General features: G+C 40.0%; 1 protein-coding gene across 2 annotated transcripts in view; it reads left to right on the top strand.

Moving 5' to 3' along the window:
• LOC149317571 (angiopoietin-1) overlaps positions 1-22110 on the top strand; it is a 187630-nt gene that overhangs the window by 143246 nt on the left and 22274 nt on the right. For both annotated transcript variants that reach the window (XM_089518935.1, XM_089518936.1), the window contains 2 exons: positions 788-889; positions 8750-8919. In XM_089518935.1, coding sequence (XP_089375061.1) covers positions 788-889; positions 8750-8919 — 272 coding nt within the window. The remainder of the gene's footprint in view (positions 1-787; positions 890-8749; positions 8920-22110) is intronic.

Here is a 22110-nt window from a genome sequence, read left to right as displayed (position 1 = left end):
ATTTTTCTTCAAGGAAAAGCAATTCTTTAAAGGTTTTGTTTTCCCTTTCTCAAATAAGGTTCACATTTTGGAGCCTTGTACAATTCCCTTTCCCTGATACACAATCAGGGGTCCTTGGCTGTGTATAGGAGAAGCAAAGCTGCACAATGGGAGAAATCGAACAACATTGGTATGGACAATGCACCTTAGAGTGAAAAGCATGGAATTGATTCAGCTGAGGATGAAATGGCATGATTGTGAAGGAAACAGTTCAAAGGAATTGGGTAGTGACCCCCATGCGATAAGGTCGTGTATGGTGTTTCATTACCAGCCAATGTCATGAGGTCTGTTCCCTTGTATGGCTCTCTGTGAGAATGCCAAAGCCTTGACTGAATTGATAAGGATTCTTATTGAGTGCCATACACCAGTGAAGCATGCAGTTTTGTTAAAGTTCACAGTGAGAGGAAATTTGGAAAAGTCCCAGCCATTCTGGAGCGTATGCATCTGAGTATGAACATGCATAGGAAAGCTGCTTCAATTAGGACCAGGCAAATTCATAATGGAGAAGGTAGGCATAAACTGAAACACCAGAAAACTTTTTTGTCCCCTGCCAAAAAAAAAGAGAAAGGACTGGGATCTGTTTAGACAACAGCTCCAAGATTCTCCAGGCCAGTTATAGCAGGGGATTTTGAAAGTTGTACTTTTCAGATCATATTGCTGATCACTTCTGGAAGCAGAAAGTTGAGCTAGATGGATCAAGGCCATGTCAAGATGGAGATTCTTATGTACTTTATGTTTTTCTACACAGGTTTTTTGTAACATGGAAATCACAGGAGGAGGTTGGACAGTTATACAACACCGTGAAGATGGAAGCCTAGATTTCCAAAAAACCTGGAGAGAATACAAAATGGTAAGATGGGGAGTTACTTTGCAGAATCCTATCTCTAGAAACACTGGGGACATCATTTTATACTGTTCCTATTTTGAAACAAAGTTGAACATTCTGTCAATAGTTTATACTGAAAACATGGTCATTAAACAATAAGCACAGAAACTATCAAGTGCCTCAGGTTTATTATAACTGTCTTAAAACTCCTTCTTTAATTTGTTTTACTATGAATCATACTTCAGAGAGTTCCTTTATTTAGAAGCTTTCTTTTCATTTTCCCCTGTGGATTTTGGGATGTAACAGTTTCCTTTATCTATGCATTCCATTCTTCATCCTCAGGCAATGTCTCACACTTGGAAATAAGATAACAAATAAGCCTTTAACTCTGGATGAAAGCCAAACACTCTTGTGAACAATTGGAAATCACATAGACCCAGGAATGGCAGTCCTTCATGCCTTATTACATAATGTGAGTCCAGAGAGGTTTTTCCTCTCTGGGTGGAAGGTTATACATGAACTGAGAAAGTGATCATGCTAGTTTAGATTCCTGCTGTCAGTCTGAAGGAAACAGTGGTATTTTATAGATTGTTTTGTGTTATCTCTTGAGAAAGCACGCTTTCCATATTATTAAGTATGTGCAAATATTGAATGAGGGAGCAAGAGGAAGTCATCATGGTTATCCATGATGATGGATCATCAGCTGGCAAAGACCATCTTTTCTCTACAGAATAATGGTATCTGTCTTTCAGGCCAAATTCCTTCAGTCTATCCTGTTATTTCTCCATATGCTCATGAAGCTCTCAAGAATTACCTTAATTAATTAATTAAGTCACCCAGAAGCTGAAATTCTCTCAGGTATAACTATCCATTTGTCCTTTAAAGGTCTTACAAATTGAGCAGCTCTATAAGGCATGGTGTTATTTATTTATTTATTTTTTATTTACGTTATTTATACCCCGCCCTTCAGCCCTAATGGCTCTCAGAGCAGCTTACAATTATTATTTTCAATAAGACAGTTCCCTGCCCTCAGGCTTACAATCTAAAAGACACGACACAAAGGGAGAAGGGAATGGTGGTGGGGAAGGGGATGAGGTCCAGTAGTTCTTCTCTCCCTCTGATGCCTGGACCAAGGCAGATGGACTAGAGGGAGGGCTCTTCTTCTTCAGGCTAGCCCTGGTGGAGCTGGGCCAGCCTATTCTCTCCCTCCCAGGCCGAAGGATGACAGTTATGGAGGGAGGAGCTTCTATCTTCAGGCTAGCCCCTAATGTAGCTGGGGCAGCCTATTGACTCCCTCCCAGGCCAAAGGATGGTGTTGGCCTCAAAGTTGAAACCTTCAGCCTGTGGAAATGCATAGCTGGGATGCACTCTATCTGGTGCTACCTGTTCTAAGAGGTGGTGCCAGCTAGATTTTGGGCAGGGAAGGAGCCTAGAATGAATTAAGAGCAAGGAAGGACAAGAATTCAGATCCAAGGCAAAGAAAGAAGTCAGATTCAAGGTAGCACTCTGGACAGCTCCAAGTGGAGTTTTACCTTGGAAGCTTACACAACCAAGCTGAAATGCTGTCTACATCATCAGGCAACCCTAGTCATAAACTCAGTGGTGTTCACTATAGATGGCTGATTTCTCATCTGCTGGCAGAAATCTTTGTTAATCAAACAAAGCAGTGGCAAATGAATTCCTTCCATGCAGAGTCTTGTGGGAAAGTTGGTTTATCTAGGGACAGAGATAAGAATAAGGAGCTTATCCCATGGCTTACTAAATCAATTTACTTCTATCCATCTTAAAGCTTAATTTGGGTGGCATCCTTATATTATCAGAAGGTTTTTGCTGCTGAATTTGCCTCCCAAACACAGCCTGGGTCCATGCCCGCTTCCAGGAGTGTTCCAGTGGCCATTTCCTTAAGCTGGAAGAATCCCGGATCCAAAAAGAGCCGTGATGAGCTCTTATGCAAAAAGAATTTTAAAAATAACATTAAAAATATAGTTACACCCAAGCACCCACCCACCCAAGCTGCAGGCTTGCCATCAACAGATTTCAGCATCTGTAGGTGGTGAGCCCTATTGGCCCTAATGGCAGAACATAGTGCCATGAAAACCCATGGGACTTGATAGTCAAAGGGAGGCGTGAATATTTGGATTTCAGAATTAATAAATCAGATTTGGAACAAATCTCTCCAAGCTTCCAGTACTCTGCATTGGTCCAAGCTGAACTGGACTGTTTTCCAAAATGCAGAGCAAATAAAATCTTAAGCTGTGGTTTACTAGTTTATTCATTGGTTTATCTAGCCTGTTGTTGTTGTTAGTTGCCATCACATCAGCTTAGGTTTATGATGACTCTATGGATAAGAGACCTTCAGCATTGTCTATGGCGGGTTATAGACTGCCGCTTTGAGGCGGTCTGCTGCCGCTGCCGTTTGCTCCGTAAGGGAGCCGTCGCAGCCACATTGCGCGGCTCCCTTGCGGAGCAAAAAAGAAGCTCCAAAATGGAGCTTCTTTCTGCGGTGCCCTAATGACATCGCGAGGCGCCGCTGGCGCACTCGCAATGTCATTAGCACCGCGACACGTTCGGACGCACAGCGTCCAATACGTAAAGATGGCGCCGGCCGTGTGGAACGGCCAGCGCCATATTGTACGGACAGAATCTGTATTAGAGCCAGGGGCGTCTAGAAGAGACACCCCCTTTTTTAAAATGGGATGTCCTGCGGACATCCCAAGTGCCGGTCTGTAACCGGCCTATATCAGCCATCCCCAACTTGGCATCCTTCCTGGTGTTTTGGAGTACCCCAGCCAGCATGGATGCTTTGATTTAGATTTCCTGCATGGCAGGGGGTTGGACTGGATGGCCCACTCTTCCAACTCTATGATTCTATGATCTAAAACATCTACATAAACTTGTTATGGTTCTCTGGGGTTCTATGAGGGACTCCCTCCCCAACCCCCCAGGAAAAAGTAGAGATGTTTTGGATTAAATCTGGAAAATTCACTCTGAAAAGCTTGTGCTTTAAGAAGACCTTGTATCTCCTGACTTTCAAAGAAAAATCAATACTGTTTGCTATTCTGGAAGGGAAAATATCACAATAGGCTTCTCCCAATGATGCAGGATATTCAGGGTTAAAAGTTAGAAATTTTAGACTTTTTAAATGCTATTTTCATCTTTTGCAATAGATGTTAATGTTTGTTTCTCTCCCTTATATTCCACCTACCTGCCTATCAGCCCTTCCACCTTCCTTCCTTCTTTCCTCCCTGGAAAATCAGGACTGATCTTTCTCCACCTACACCCCACCCAAGCCGTCTAATGGTTTGAAACTGGTTAGACAATTGTATCACTTCCACAGGGAGAAATACATAGACCAGATTCCTGCACTGGGTGTCTTAGGTGGAGTGAATTAATAAGGCTCCACTAAGTCTGCACTTTTCATCTACTCACCCCAGACTCAACTATTGTTGCTGAAAGCAGATCATCTGTAGCATATAAGAGAAGTGGCCTACTTATGTTAGCAACTGGGAAAGGTTTAATTGGTGGGGCAATTTTTTTTTGTGCATTCAAATTAATAGTCTTCCGATGTCATGTATAGTGTGTGTGTGTGTAGGATTGGTCAGTTTTGTGCATACTTCCAGGGCCCACAGTATGCCACTGGGGTGTGATAAATTTTGTCAGCATGATAGCAGAAAAGTCACTGCTTCCTTTCAGAACACATGGGGATCATGCTTCTCAATTTAAAGTAGAATCATGCTTCTGTGAGCCTTCAGGAATCTGGGTTTGCTTTAAAACAAGTTCTAGCAGGACCATATGTTATGTGAGTTTATACCTCATATAACACGGATACACTTACATGCATTGGAGAAAATATGGTCTTTCTAGGTATTTTCTAGGTCCTCCAGCCTAATTCTTTAATATGCTTCTGCTGGAGGTTGATCATAGAGTCATGCTGGAGGACTTACAAATGCCTAAAGAAATTTGTAGGTCCTCCAGCATGACTTTATGGGCAACCTCTGGCAGAGATCTACCATAGAAAGCAATGAAGTATCTAGAAATTGCCCAGGAAGAGCACTTTGTCATTCATTTTGGGTAAGAGAAATAGGGTTCCAGATTATATGGGGAAATCATATTATGCAAAGGCTCCCAGAATGGATCCTCCATGTGATACATGGAGTGACTGTAGCTACATATGTTCTGTGCTTTTGGAAAACATTGTGGCTTTTTTGCCATGGCTATGTTGTTAAAATTGGAGGTGTAAATTCAGTGAGGATCAGCGAATATTCATATGCTGTCCGCAGGGAGTGTGTTGGCCATCTGTATGATTCTAAATAGCCTGCTGTATTTAATCCTACATCTCTCTTTGGGTTTCTTGGCCAAAATACTATGGAGTGCTCTAAATTTAACAAATAGGAAAGCTAATAATTCTGTGCAATAGTCAATTGTGAGTATAATTCCAATGATAAAGGTAACACGTAGATGCCCATATAAGTTGTTTTTATCCTGTGACCTCAGTATATGTGTGTAAGGGTATCAGGTGTAAATTATTTCTTTATTTATTTGATTTATATCCTGCCTTTCTCCCAAAAGAATCCCTGAAGAAATGCAAGGTACATCACAGAGTCAAAGCTAGAAAAGGGGCTGTTATTCACCTTACCCAGCTATGGCACTATGATTCCATTTTAAGTGCCATGATTCCATCCTCTAGAATTCTGTGTATTTACTTTTTTGGGGGGAGGGGGAGATATTTAGAATTCTCAGTCAGAAAGTTTTAGTGCTTCACTAAACTACAAATCACCCCCCACCCCACCCCACAGGATGGAGCCCTAGCAATTGAAGTGGAATCACAGTGCCAAAATTGTGTAGTATGAAAGGGCTTTTTAACACTACACAAAGTCATTAATGTGTGGACTACATGATTCTATTCAATTCAATTCTATTCTGTTTTTAAAAAGGGCTTCCAAAGGCATGTTTTTTGGAGTTAGTCATGCACACTTCACTGTTTCCATTCTACACTCCCTGCTAATGATTTTACTGGGAAGCTACTTTTGCATGTAATTGTCAAGAGAAAAAGGATTTGGTTTAGACTGAGAGGCATGTTTTCGATCAAAATAAATATCTCACATAATTTAACTACTTATGCTGTTGAATTTGTTTTGGCTTTACAGTTCATAGTTAGCTGTATATTCAACTATTCTGGATTGTTTCAGTATTTTTGTTGTAGCATGGAGGCTACTTGCAGCATATAGGGGGACCTTACAATCAAACAGAAGTTCATATATTTGCAATATCTGGAGGCTACTGTTGTCATAGCATATAATCCCACGGAGCAACTGTACACATTTTCCTAATGAAATACTTGAGGCATTACTGGGAGACTAACCCAAGATGTTTTGATGTTGTGCACTTTTATTTCATTTGAACAGAGCTTGCTAAAAAATAATACTCTCTCTAAAACATAAGAGGGTGGCAATGGCATTGTTATGGTATTCTCTCTTTGACTAGTTCTGAACCTTAAACACATGTGATTGTAGATAGTAAAGAGTTCTAGCTATGGACTGGGAAGTTTCCAGCTCAAATTTGACCTCTGACACAATCTGCACTTCAGAAATAATTCAGTTTGACACCAATGTTATGGAATTTTTTGAATTGTAGTTTGTTGTGGCACCAGAGCTGACAAACTGGCTCAGACTGGTGCTCCCACACTCCGTCCCATTGTGAGGCATCTTGTTGCACAACCTATTTAGATTTGCAAGTGGGTAAATATCTATACTTGATAAGCATTGTCTTGTGTACACAACAGTGGGCCCATCTCATCAGCAAGTTAGCAATACACAGATTCAACTGCCTACAGATCACCATGCTCCATATTATTCAGTGGTGGTACATGTACATGAATTCATTGGCACAGATATGTTCACATTACCACCCATTAAATAATATGGATCATAACAGTCCATATTTTTCCCATCTATGGGGCACCCAGAGTCAAACACCCATGGATGGGAAGGATCCACTATATTTTGACTTTGATTATTACAGTGGAGTAGAGTGATTATTTATTTTTTTAGAAGAAACCCAATTTTCTAAATTGTTTGGTATACCAGTTCTTCCTAATTTACAACCTCTGGCATGTCCTTATATTTACTAATATTTTTAGCCACAGTTTCTAGTGATCATAATCATATCACCAATTTATGTAGTTGGTATACAATCCCAACTGCCCCACAGTGTCACTGGCAAATGCCCATACAGATATGGACTGTCAAATGCTCAGTCTAGACAAAAATATGAACAAGAATAATCTACTGCCATGCTGGTAAAAGACATATCAAGTAGGCTGAAAGATGTAGTGCAGATATACTAGGCATTTAAATACCTGACAATTCTTTTATATCACCTTGTTGGAATACCTGTATTACACTGTATCATTTTTCCCCCAAAAATTTCACATTATTGGACCACTATGCAACAGTCTCTTGCATTACCCAAAGCTGACAATCTTTCCTGCTTGCTTGTGGAAATTTGCGCTCTTCATTACTGTATTTTTTTTTTAAAAGGATGGGCTAGATCTAATCTGGAGAGCCATCATAATGTACTGATTTGAGCGCTGGACTATAGAGATCATGGTTCAGTTCCCTGCTTAGCCATGGAAACTCACTGGATGAGTCACATACTCAGCCCCAGAAAACCTGTGATAAGATCATCTTAGGGCCACCATAAGTCAGAAATGACTTGAAGGTACACAACTACAACAATATCTAGTCTTGCATTGATTTCTGTGGACTTACAGCATGGTTAACATAGTGGTGGTGTTCCAATCCGGGGTGTCACCCAGTGCAGAGGGGAAGGGCTTCAGGGGCTCCAGGGGGAAGGGCCAAAAGGCCACACCCTCTTCCCGCCTGCCCAGTGCCATTTTACTCACAAGTAAAATGGAGTCAGGCAGGGAGGTGGGGTGTGCTGGACCCTCTTCCCCCCTGTCCAATGCCACTTTAATGACAAGTAAAACAGCACTGGGCAGGGAGGTGGGGTGTGCTGGGCCCTCTTCCTCCCTGCTGCAAGATGGGGAGGAGACACAGCCAACTGTCACCCCTCTTCTGCGCTGTCACTTGGTGTGGTCCACACCACCGCACCCACTTAGTGATGCCACACCAACAAGATATACTTCTGTTTTTGTGCAAAGACAATGGCCGGTTACAAACCGGCACTTGGGACATCCGCAGGACGTCCCATTTTAAAAAAGGGGCGTCTCTTCTAGATGCCCCTGGCTCTAGTACAGACTCTGTCCGTACAATATGGCGCCGGCCATTCCACACGGCTGGCGCCATCTTTACGTATCAGACGCTGTGCGTCCGAACGTGTCGCGGCACCTGTGATGTCGCGAATGCGCCCCTGGCGCCTCGTGATGTCACAGAGGCGCCGCAGAAAGAAGCTCCATTTTGGAGCTTCTTTTTTGCTCCGTAAGGGATCCGCGCGGTGTGGCTGCGACGGCTCCCTTACGGAGCAAACGGCGGCGGCGGCGGCAGACCGCCTCAAAGCGACGGTCTATAACCCGCCCCTATTTGATCTGGAAATGCTACTTAATGAATAGCATTATTATAACAAATTAGAAGAAAAGGATTATATAATAGTACTGTGTTCTGAACAGTAGCCCATGACAAGCCATTGACATCAGTTTCATGTAGTCATATTAGTAAGTATGGTAATAGTTCAACAAGAACATAAGCTTGCATTCTCAGCCTCCAGAATGTGGTGGATATTAGTGAAATATAATCACTGCGATCATGAAAGATGCTTTTCTTTAAGTGATAGTTCCTTGACAATATTATGGAAGTTTCTATTATGTAAATGTTACAGTAGACTAAGCAAAGATCATTAAGTTGAGTTTCACTCATTTTCTTCTAGGGTTTCGGTAGTCCTTCTGGTGAATATTGGCTGGGGAATGAGTTTATCTTTGCAATAACCACCAGTCAAAGACACTATTCTCTAAGAATTGAACTAATGGACTGGGAAGGAAATCGGGCTTATTCACAATACGACAGATTTTATATAGGAGGTGAAAAGCAGAATTACAGGTGAGTCCAGGTGTTTTTGTCTCCAGCTATTTTTCACTTTGTATATATTACTAGTTGGAAATTTGCTTAACAATATGACTAAATTCTCTAAAGGTACAAAATTGCATCAGATCTTGGAACATAAGCAGGATCAAATGTAGTTAGTACTTGGACGAAAGTTACCAAGGGATACCAGGTGCTGTATGCTATATTTCATAGGAAATAACTGGCAGTGCCACCTCTGATTATTCCTTGCCTAAGAAAAGCCTATGAAATTCATGGGGTCACCATAAGTTAACAGGTGACATGAATATGCATACATACACACACATATGACTATAAAGATGTAAGGTACTTTTCAGTAGATGTAGTCTTAGAAGTTACATGATGCTTCTTGTATGAGTGATACAATTAAGTTTTGTCTACTTTGATGGAATACATACTTTGAAACAGGGGTGGGGAAAGTGTGGCCCATGGATAACATGCAATCTAACAGGCCTCATTTTATGACTATGAAGCTTCCCTGAAGCACCACCAAGCTTACACACCCCTAACATAAAAAAGTGACACCCCCCCCCACATGGTCAATCTACCAAAAATCAGTCAAAAATAAAACCAGAGGTTATGTGATATAATAACGTCTCGTCATACTGGGATCACTATATGCCCCTCACTATGAGCGCAGGGTGAAAAATGTGCCTTCTCTCCCTTTGCAATGGCCCATTCCTTTTCAAAAGAAGAAGAAGAAGAAGAAGAAGAAGAAGAAGAAGAAGAAGCAGCCGCCGCCATGAGAAAGCCTTGGAAAAGCCATTTTTATTAATGAAAGATTCTGTTGATAAAAATGGATTTTCCAAGGTTCCCCGCAAATGCTTCTGTGATGGAAGGAAAGTGGGAAGACTCTATGACATTTCAGAAGCACAACGGATGATCCCACCTCCAGCACTTCTGAAACACTTGGGCCACACTTCAGGAACGGTTGGGCCCCGTGTGATGAACTCTATAGTCATACATGCCATGCTCCACTGTTACAGGGCATCAGTGCATCAATGTGTGAATAATACATTGGCAAAGTACAATCATGGTGCCCCTCCCAATACATGCTTCCTTCACCCTCTTCACCCATGCCCCCTTGTTGAACTGTCTGGTTTGTGTATATTGTAATTGTGTCCAACCCCCCCCCCCCCACTCTTTGTATGTTTTTTTTTTACAAGATCAGTGTTTTCTAGCAGAGGAAACAGCAGTAAAATTCTTTAATAGAATGGATGTACTGCAAAAGGAAATTTCTGGTAATTGTCACATTTTTATTTCTTTCCTTTACCACAGCTCCACACTCATGTCCAGGCACTTATATGTAGAAACCAAGATGCACATTTTTCACCTTGAGTTGTACTATCCCAGCTTCTCTTTCCTCTGGTTTTTAGCCCTGTGGTGCGGCTTCAGTCCAATTTCCAGCTGCTTTTGAAGTGTGTATTGTCTAAATGTCCTGCCTTCAAAGCAGTTGGAAATCACTTTATTATACTTATGTCTCACCTGGATAACTATTTGAGATTTCATCACCTGGACAATGGATCTATATTACTTTTGACATAAGTTGCTCCCATGTGAAGGACGATGTCCTTATGTCTGAGAATTTCCCATTGGTGTCTGACTGATCATTGTGGGAATGGAATGTTTGACAAGATAGACCCATATTCTGATCTAGCAGAGCCCTTTTTATCTTCTTCTGAAGAGTTACTGCCACTCAGAGAGGATACTACTGAATTAGATGGACAAATAATCTGAGATGATATAAGGTATATTTCTCCCAAGCTCAGTGAGTTCATTTTCTGTCAAATGAACCTGCATAGGATTTTGGCTGTATCTCCCACTAAGTCCAATCGAATGAGTTGTCAGTGACCAATATAATATTGTTGTTTTCAATCATACAATAGGACATAACTTTTTTATGACTAATTTGGCTAGATAGGACCTAGATTTTAAGCAGCTTTCTATTTGCTTTAAAATTATTACTTTAGACAGGCAACAGGATATTGTTGATGTTATTATCATTGTCCGTTAAGCAAAATAAATGAGATTTAAGTCAAGACAACAGTAATTTCAGTCAAAACTAAATACAACAACGTTTGGACCCATCCCAGTGGATCTATTTAATAAATGCTATCAACGTATGGGACATGCTACAAAGCAGAGCAAGAGAGGAGGAGAGGGGGTGTTAGTCCTTTAGGGGCTCACATTCTAAAATCTAGCACTGGCTGAATATCAGCCTTCCAGCGAGAGTAGGTTTGCATAATGGCAATGCACCTCATTATTTCATCAGTATTTAGGGTCTAACTGCTGCTGAAATAATGAAGTGATTAACAAATATGCAGATCTATTCACCCTGAGAGCTTGATGCTTTGCCAATAGTCTGTTTTCAGCATTTTATAAAAAAGAAAACAGTGATGATCATCAAGGCGTTAGTCTATGAATTTGTTCCCGCCTCATGAGTTTTAAAAGTCTCACTTTCCTTGCCAAGTTTAGGACACCTGCATGAGCTGGCTAAAGAACTAAAGAGGAAAGTAAACCTTAAGACAAAATGTTAAGCAGCTGGCCCAGAGCAGAAAATGTTCATGTCTTGGATGGGATGACATTAATTGGCTTGTGTTGTATTTAGCAGGCTCAAGTCCTCAGCTAAAGTACGCCATGATAAACTTCCCTCATGCTAATGCTTTCTTTTACCCATGTTGCTTACATTGAGTATATGTCCTGAGAAACCATTGTTTTTCAGTGGTCATTCAGTCAAGCAAACAATTGTTCTTACTGGGGAAACTATTACTGGCGATAATGACGGTGCATCCAATATTCTGTTAACAAGGGTACATAATACAGTAAGAAAGAACCAGATTAAATTTGCATGCCATCATTTCCATCAGGAATCATATCGGTAACTAAAGATACTGTTTTCCAAATTTGTTTAAGCATTAGTTAAGGAGCCCTGAGGGGGGGGGGGGCAACTTGAAAAGTTCGTGGTGGGAAGCTCAGGAAAATGAAATACTTTGTGTGTATTTATTACAGTGATGTCTTATCAAAAGACAACACTGCTCCAGCATTTTGGTCCAATCACTGATATACAGATTCAGAGGCTCTGCAGTGGATCAACAATGTCCAAGAAAATATGGGAAATCATTTTTTTATGTTGTTCTGTAATACACTATAGAAAGTTTTGATTCAACCTGGATCACTCCCAATTGGTGACTTCAGAAGTGTTCTGTTTATTCTCCCCACTGTTTGTATTTCCTTCTCTCTACCACTTTTTATTAGCCCAAGGAACCTCTGATTTGAAGGCAGTAATGCTGAACACATGTACATTAAAAATATCCTAACTTTTCAAAACCGTGCCGTTGCAAAGTCTTTTTTTTTTTCTGAGAAGGTAGAACAAAATATATCTTTTCCAGATGAGATATACAAAGTGTGAAACATCTTAGATTATTGATTGATAATAAGTGGCATTTACTAATGAGTGCTACAGGATGACCTTTTTCCTGCATGTCAAAACACTTCATCTGGTGTGTGTATTCTTTACTATTTCTTTCTTTTTCATTCAACAAATGATAGGTATGACTGGATGGATAGATAGATAGATAGATAGATAGATAGATAGATAGATAGATAGACTGTCTATAGATATTCATTTAAGCAAGAGTAATTTCTTATTTGTGAATTGATACAGCTTTTAGATAATGGGAATAGCCAAATTAATCTTCCATATATGCTTATCAGTAAATCAGGAGAGTTGGACAAAAGACTGTATAATCACGGAGAATGTTAATTTGTTTCTGGCATGGCTTAAATGTAGTTTTAAACTTTTATGTGTGTTTGTTTCAAATTAGAATATGTGGCTGAAATGAATGTTCATATTTCAGTTCACATTCATCAGATGTATTTGATTTAAATGCTACAAACCAGAATATAAACTTCTCACTGATTTTGCAAGCAAAAATCACATTGGGATTTACTAGATAATGTGGTTGGAGAAAAAAAGCCCTCTAATAAAAACTGTCAGGAAGTCTTACATATGTGTTCCCTGCCACACGCTGTACCATCTTTGAATCTTCTTCAATGATAGTCCCACTTCAGTAAGATTGCTTTTTAGTAATTAGCCTGGATATAATGAACACATGTGTTGCCAAAGCAAGATCTGCTTTCTCTAGATGAGGACAGAGTCAATGAAGGAGCCAAGCTGGTAAATAACACTCCTGTCCACTTGTACCTTCAAAGTGAGTACCAAATCCTGGAATATGAGAAAGTTGTGTAGCTGGCTCTTTGGGGCAGTGCCAGTTCTACATCAGACTTCTTGAACCATAGGACCATCCAACCTGGATCAAGTTTGAGCTTTTCCTCCACCATCTATCCTAAAACTTCCCACAGACAGCTGTGAAGTATCAAGCTTATTCCATGGGGTTAGAAGGTGAAATTGCTTCAATATGCAAATACCAATCAATATTTGCATACTCACAACACTTCAGAGCAAAGCTCTAAGTTATTCTGCTCAGTTGTTTCATGTGGTTGCTTGAAAGCATAAAGGAGAAGATGGAGACTTGTGGCATCCTGACAAGGCCAAGGGTGGAACACAGGTCTCCTTGCACTGTCTTCTCAAGCCTAACCAAAGGCTTAGCCGGAGCCACTGTATCACAGTGTCACCAAATGAAAAGTCAAGAAGATGTTCTAGTTGGATACTGCTTGGTGATATCAAAGGCCATTGAGATATTAAGCATAAGCAACATGTTTCTGCTCTCATCTCCCAGTCACTTCTCCAGCACTAATCATCTATCAAGATTATTAGGGCTGCATCCGCACAGCAAAAATAATCCAGTTTGATACCAGTTTAACTGCCATAGCTCAGTGCTATGCAATAATAATAATAATAATAATAATAATTGTTTATTTCTAGCCCATCCTATCACAGAGAATCCGGGCGGGTTTCAACAATAAAATACATCAAAGTTACAATAAAATCCAAGAAGAAAACAAACCCTGTACCTACCCAACCATTCCCAATGCTAAAAAAATATTAAACATAGTATAAGAGCATTAAAAACTATTAAAACATTCAACTATGTTGAATACCATGCAGCTGAGGACACGTCTACATAGGGACCACCAAACGCAGTGTGCAAACAAGAATCAAGGAACAGGAGAGACACTGCAGACTGGGCTGGCCAGAAAAATCAGCAGTAGCCGAACATGCCATAAACCATCCTGGGCATAAAATACTGTTTGAAAACACTGAAATTCTGGACCATGCCAACTACCATGTCAGGATGCACAGGGAAGCCATTGAAATCCACAAACACCTGGACAATTTCAACAGAAAGAGGAATCCCTTAAAGTAAACAAGGTTTGGCCACCAGTCCTGAAAAATAGCAAAATCAAGACTCAACAAATGCAAATGAGAAATCTCCCAGGGTCAGGTGTTTCCCAGCAGACAATGAGCACTAATCAAGCAGACATTAGTCCTCTTGTGCAGACCCTCACACCTTGAGGACTGCCATTAGCAACCAACAATACACATGTAAATCACTCCTGCCTTTGCAGATCACACAATATATATAGCCAAGTCTTTTCCAGGCAAACATTCTCTGAAGATGCCAGCCACAGATGCTGGCGAAACATCAGGAAGAAACTCTGCTAGAACATGGCCACCTAGCCCGAAAACCCCACAAAAAACTATGGATGCTGGCCATGAAAGCCTTCGACTTCACATTCAACTAGAATTTAGAGGAGAATTAGCAGATGAGGAGGCATTTTCATAATTGTGATCATGTTCGTGTCAGGTTTGTATTCAGATCTATATCTATATTATTATTTCTGTATCTCTATATCTGGGGAGGAGTTTTGAGTGCTTTCTTAAAAGCTGTCAGAGTGGAAATGTGACGTATCTCCTCCAGCAGATCGTTCCATAATTTTGGAGCAGCAGTAGAGAAGGCCCTCTGGGAAACTGATGTTAGCCTAGATTTTTTAGGCTGTAATAAATTCTTCCCAGAGGACCTTAATTTGTGGGACAGACAATATGTAAGAAGGTATTCCCTCAGGCATGTAGTTGTGGGAGTTGTAGTTTTGTGAGGCATTTAGCTCTCAGAACTCTGGTGTTACAACAAATAACAAATCCCAGGGTTCCATAGGATGAAGTCGTGACAGTTAAAGCAATGTTAAACTGGATTACTTCTGCAGTGTGGATGCAGCCTTAGGCATCTTCTATATGAAATTCTGATCAAAAGCCTGAGTGGAATTGACCTAAATTATTGATGTTGTCCAAAGCTGACTGGAGTTGCAATGCTACCACTCACTTTGGGCTTTGTTTAGAATTGGCAGATAGTTGTGGCTTTTTGAGAAGTGGTTTCCTCTATTGTCTTTTATCTCTAGTCATAGCAAGTTCTTCTGTTTCCTAAAAGAACAGTTTAAATTTCATTGGACTTCTGCACGATCAACCAACTGTAGCACAGAGCTCATTCTACAGTAGGAGTTTGACAGATGGACTGTTTTGTACATTTTGCTTTGTGCTAAATGTAGGCATTTATTTGATTTCATTTGATGGGCTGCTATGGCTTGTCCGAAAAGATTCAATTTGCTTCAGGGAGTCCTTACTCCCACTTCTCTTGACACCAGACGTGCAGTAATCTAATCTGCTGCCCATTAACAAGAAGCCTGTTTTGAAGCAGTGCTAAGGTGCTCTATCACTGAAGCAACAAGAGTCCAAAGGAACAATATGTGAGCTATCTCCTAGAATTAATGAATACTGAGATATGCAATTTTGCTACAAGAAAGCTGTTGCCATTATTTTTGAGACATTTATAAACTTAATAGCTTAATCCCATCAAATCCCAATTCACACACTATGCTGACAGTGAGAGGATGTACTCATTCACCATCCATCATTTCTAACCCTCACCCCACTCATTAAAAAAAAAAAGGCTGTCATTTAATATCTGCAGGCAACCCTACAATAGGCCTCCTGCCATAGTATACAGTATTCACCCCCTTCCTTATAGTAGTACAACTTCAGTCATTCCTAATCACTGGATGTACTAGCTGCACTTGATGGGAGCTGGATTTCAGCAATATTGTGAGGGCCATAGTTTTCCCATTGCTGATTTAAGACTGTTCTTAATAATGCAGTGATTTAGAAAATTCCATGCACAAGCCATTTCATGATAGCTGTGCTTTACTGGATGCAAAATAAAGACCTGCCAAATACTTGACTCTGCAAAGTTTACCAGGACAGTCTGCTGCAGACCAAATCGTACAAGTCATTATTTACCCTTTATTACACCCTTTAGCAGCAATAACTGAAGTCCGTGTACTGAGATCTTGAATCTGTTTTGAACTGGTGGAGTCTTGATTCTGAACTGCAGATTTTTTATAAGGTCATGACCCTGATTTGTCAAAGGGAAAATGAAGCATTCAGGGTTCATGCTGAACCCGCCTATCCTGGCCATTGTGGCACCGACTAAGAGTACAGATTATAAATAGATGACAGTGAGTGAACCTTTCACTCATATCTAACTGTCAGCCACAAATGAAGCCATGGGAGTAAAAATATGTTTAGCAGGCTGTTTGTGTTTTTCTAAATGGGGCCTTGGTGCCACATAATTCATCCTGGCACTTTTTGAAACCCACATGATGTCCTTAGAAAGCAAAGCAAGGTTTCCAAGATTTTATTTATTTATTTATTTGAAATTACTATAAACATTTCCAGGAATGTCCTTTGTATTTCTTGAATGTATTGTACATTTAAATGTAAGCTCTTTGTCAAGGAACTTCTGGGACTGAATCAGAGAATGCCAAAAAGTAATACTTGGAAATTTAAAGGATTTGAACTGCTGGGATTTTTTAAAAAGTGTGTTTGCATACCATATGGCCTGCTTCAGATAATACTTGACTGTTTTGAACAGAAGTCAGATTCATATGCTTACATTCTGTCACTCCTTTTCTACTTGGAGTAAACCAGAGTTTGCCATGATTACAGAACCCTGGAAACTATGGCTAGTACATTTTGGTTCCAATGCAGATTTTGAACACTATGGTCCAAAATGCATTGCAAAAATATACTGGGCCCTTGGTATCCCCTGGGGTTTGGTTCCAAGATCCCCCATGGATACCAAAATCAAGCCCCATTAAATACAATGGCATAGTAAAATGGTATCCATTATATAAAAGGGCAAAATCAAGGTTTGCCTATGGAAATTTGTATATTTTTAAAGTATTTTCAAGCCAGGGATGCTTGTATCCATGGATAAAAAATCCATGGATAAGGAGGGCTGACTGTAATCCAGTTTGAAACCACTTTGACTGTCTTTGCTCATGGCTAAGGAATCCTCGGACCAGAGCTCTCTAACAGTAAAACAGAGAAGCTAAATGTCTCACAAAACTACAGTTCCCAGGATTCCCAGGACACCATGTTTTTACCTCAGAGGACACCTCTCTTGGAATCTCTAGATCCTCCATTGAAAATCTGTGGTCAACATCTGACAGACACTGACCATAGAATTTCATTGGAGGAGCTACAAATGCCTAGTAGAGTATTCTCTCTAGGAATCTCTAGGTCTTTTAGTGCAACTTTTAGTTAAAGTTGACCATAGAGTTGCACTGGAGGACCTAGAGATTCCTAGAGAGAACATATTAATCAAATCTGTGAATAATCAAACCCAAAATATCAAAGCCGCAAATATGGAGGGATGAGTGTACTCAGAAAATATCTGTATTTGAAATGAACTCTTGGACCCTACAATTTTAATATGCATCTCTCACTATCAAAATCTGATGCTATAGTTATCAAGCTACAACCCATTTGTCATTGATTTTTAAGCACACTGTGATGTTTAAAATCCACCCATGAAGAATTCAAATTTGGGAAGGAGCTTTAAAATATCCAGGTTTATCCTTTTGAGATTCTTCATCAAGTACACACACTCCTTGATGTGGATTCTGTCATATCTTGAAAAAACACTTCTTTTCAAGTTTTGATATTTGAAATGTATACTTTTTCTGAACATTTTCAAACTGTGGATGCTTGAATCCGTGTATAAGAAATCCATGAATAAGAAGGTTTGACTGTATAGTCTCATTCTTTTTCATCTACATTGTAGGCGATCTCTGTAGCATAATTAAGTCACTAGCAGTAAAGAAATCATAACCCAATTCCCAAATGGGATAGAAGAATGTCATGACTATAAACAGCAAAGGGTAGGAGATCAAAGAAAATAAATTAGTCAGTTCCCCAATCTTTTAGTAATGACTATTCAAACATTGTTTTATCTTTACAGTAAATGCTTCTCTGTGTGCAAGATGATAGACATTTTCATATAAATTTTATTAAATAACCATATAAAGCCAATGTATGATTCATCTTAACACTGTAGGGAAATAAGGGCCTTGGTTTGGGCAAAAAGGATCTCAGTATCATGGACATAGTCCTAGAAACTATTGGTTAGATCCAAGGCGGTATCTTCCATTCATGGAGGGGACTGACCTTCTATGGAAACTTTCATGAGGTGATTTTCATGAACTCGCCATCTGTCTACACTTTCTAGATCATTCTAGAGGATCCCTCAGTCTTTTAGATCAGAGTTCAAAAAGCTCAGGGCTGTTGAGTGAAGGAAATATTGGTCAAAAAGTGCCTTCCACCTCAACCCTTCCTTCACTGGAGATAGGATTGTCAGATCCCAAGTTCTAGGCATTTTTCTGTGGTCCTCAGGGCTGCCTCAAAAAGTCAGTGTGCACGTGCATTCTCCATTTTTTATTCTCAGTGATTTGTATTTGAACGACATACCCCGAGCAGCTATGGCTGATGCTGAAGATACAGTACTTAGTGACATTGCCAAAGGATGCACATTGTAACATGAACCTTATAACATCACCAGGATCCATCTCCCGTGATACCACAAGAGGTCATCTCTACGTTTCAAGTTTGTGTCCTGAAACCTTAGGGTCTGGAGTACTCCTGACTTGGCAACTGACTTGATCTGTTTACAGGCACTCTGCATCTTCATGTGTACAGCTAAATTCCTATATTAGGCTGATGTCTGAAAAGCATCATGACAGAGTTCCCCATTCATACCAGTGGAGAGGTCAGTACAGCAAGTACAGTGAGGAATGCAAAGGAAGCAGTCTTCCTCATTAAAATGAACAAGAAATCTTACCAATACAAGTGTCTTCAGCTCATTAGAATATACAGATTGAAGTTGTTGTTATTATTGTTGTTAAATTTATTTATGCCATCAGGCCGCCTAAAGTAATTTATGATTCTTTAAAAAAAATGTTCAAAGCATTTTTTTAAAAACAGATAAAAGTCAGCATTAAGAACTAATGTTAAAAACCAAAGACCAGATGTAATAATAGAGTTTAGTCCACTGGAATCCAACAAGGATGATAGTAGAATAACTTCCCTGGAATAAATGCGGAAATCTGCAACACAAATTAGGAAATATCAGATAGTTTCCTAAAATGTTCACCAGTGGGAGTTGAATGGTTCAATAGTAAATGGGAGGAACAGACATATTCACTTCTCTGTTTGATTTGTCAGAATTAGTTCTGTTCCCTGGCATCTGTTTGTGCAATGCCTTCTCTGTCAGTAACTTGTAATGTCTGGAAATTCCTTTCATTTAGCAAGACATCATTATTACAAAACTTTTATTGAAAGGTTCCATCTCAGTTCTTTGATTTTGTTGAATGCTGGGTTCAAAGACTGTTTCTCAGAACAGAGACCACATGCATTTTTGTGATGCATGCAGAAAGAACATCATGGAAAACCTTTCCATAATCATTTAAACCTTATTGTGTGTGTGTTTTTATAGCAGACATTACAATGAGCATGATGTTAGACAAGAATTGCATTACTATAAGCGTAAAATAATTTTTGCCTTAAATAATGAGCTCTCTTTTCTTGACGTACATGCCTGAAATCTTGCCTTCTTCCATATTTACTTACCAAACCCAGTGTAGTGTAGTGGTTTGAGTTCTGGACAAAGACTCCAGGAGACTAGGGTTCAAAACCTTGCTTGGCTTTGGAAACTCACTGGGTATCAAATCCTTGCTTGGCTTTGGAAACTCACTTGGTAACCTTGGGCAAGTCATGTTCTTTCAGGCTCAAATGACAGAAATGAGGGTAAGAACAACAAAGCCTAAGGTCATCTCTAAGATAATTGTTTCCAAAAGCTCTCCCAGCTAAAGTTCAGCAGGTGGTTACCAGGGGAAAGCCCCTTTCCCTGTTGGCACACCAACTTGTATTGTCAGAGAAAGCCATCTTGTGCCTACATTATGATCATTTCTGTGCCAGGTGAACGCTTTTTAATTCCCATGGGGATTTAAAGAGTTTATGAGCTATTAAATAGTTTTCAAAGAAGGAGCAGTGCTAGTTTCTTGCAGCATAAAAAAAGGAAGATGGGGTGGGGAGGGGAAAACAAATGTGGTAGCACATTCAGGACTAATTGGTTTTTATTATAATATGAGGTTTTGTTAATATAAACCCACTTTTTCAGATACAGTACAGAGTGACATTAAAGTGTCAGGTTATAAAGCAACTATTGTATAAATATGCTTTATAACCTGTGGCTTTAATATTGCTCTGTATTGCATCTGAAGAATTCAGTTTATAACCACAAAAACTCATACTAAAAAAAAGTCTTAATGGTGCTACCACTTTTAGGGCTCATTCCCACTTACATTTAAACCGGTTTGTGATTCATTTTCACTCTGGGTCGGTGAAGTGATTCCAGTTGAGGTGTTGTTCCTACTATGAAAGAAGATCTTTTCATTATTCAGATGTATTCGCTTCTTTTTTGGCACAATTGTTGTTCCCACTAGGTTGGGCCACTTCAAAATGCATGTCAATCATCTACACATCATTGGTGACACAAGTGGCAACACATTCAAGAAAACATGTAGGGTGTGGAGGGGATGATGGAAGCCATGCTTCTTAGTCCTGCTCCAAATGTAAATGCCATGCTTCTAGGGATTCCTCCTGGATGGGAGGCTGAAATGTAGGACCTGTCCTGGGGAAGTAGGAGGACATGACTGAGGGAGTTTGGCTTGGCTTGGCCCATGAACCGCCTTCCTCACCCCTTCTCCCCACCGCAGGTTACCTTCCACTTTGGTGATGGTGAGGATTTGCATGCCATTTTATGTTTAGTACAGATGTTTTATAGAAATGAATACATGAAACAAATACATTTCATATACATTTGAAGCAGATGATTTTAGGGAATATACTGTCAGAGGATGCAAGCAAAGATAAACCAATTCTACTAGAGATTAATGATTCCATGCCTTATTTTTGTATAGATAGAATTCAAGATGAAGAGAACAGAGGCAAAGGTTTTTGGAAGTATTTATAGTTCTGCTTGTGCAGTGGTGAAACAATGGGAATGTAACACTTTTAAAAAACTGAGTTAAGGATCATCCAAGTAGTGTCACCTTGCAAAAATGATCAAAAGCAAAGCAAGCAATAAAATTTACATCTCCCTTACAAGCCCATTTGAAACAATAACTTTACTTTACATAATATTGTATTATCATGGACAAAAAATAATGAGAACATTTTTAAAAAAAAATGTTTTAACTGTGAGGCAATGGTGGCAGACAATTATGATTCAGATAAGGCAGCTCACTCAGGGTGTTCATAGAATCATAGAGTTCGAAGAGACCACAAGGGCCATCCAATCCAACCCCCTGCCGTGCAGGAAATCCAAATCAAAGCATACCCAACAGATGGCCATCCAGCCTCTGCTTAAAGAGCTCCAAGGAAGGAGACTCCGCTACACTCTGAGGGAGTTTGTTCCACTGTCGAACAGCCCTTACTGTCAGGAAGTTCCTCCTAATGTTGAGGTGGAATCTCTTTTCCTGTAGCTTGCCTCCATTGCTCCGGGTCCTAGTCCCTGGAGCAGCGTTAACTGAATGCAGAACTGAATTCTGTATCTGGAATGTGAATGCTTTACACACATTTGCTCCAGTCCAATTTAACAGCATGTTAGGGTTCTGAGATCTCAAGACCAGACCTTTCTTCTCCAGACCTCAGAGAAAAAGCAGGATATGAAAGGAAGAATATTATCTTGAATACACACACAGACAGCCCTATATGCTGGTCATTCCAAATGCTAAAGGCTGCTTCATGTTAGACCTTCCAGGATATCTATTTGCTAAATCTCCTTTCAGACTGTGACCACATCTTAGTACAGG

Source organism: Sceloporus occidentalis, unplaced genomic scaffold (genome assembly GCF_023333645.1).
Source record: "Sceloporus occidentalis isolate IW3139 unplaced genomic scaffold, rSceOcc1.0.p SCAF_3, whole genome shotgun sequence".
Classification (NCBI taxonomy): Eukaryota; Metazoa; Chordata; class Lepidosauria; order Squamata; family Phrynosomatidae; genus Sceloporus; species Sceloporus occidentalis.
Note: the sequence above shows the minus strand (reverse complement) of the source record. Positions and strands in the feature narration are given on the sequence as shown.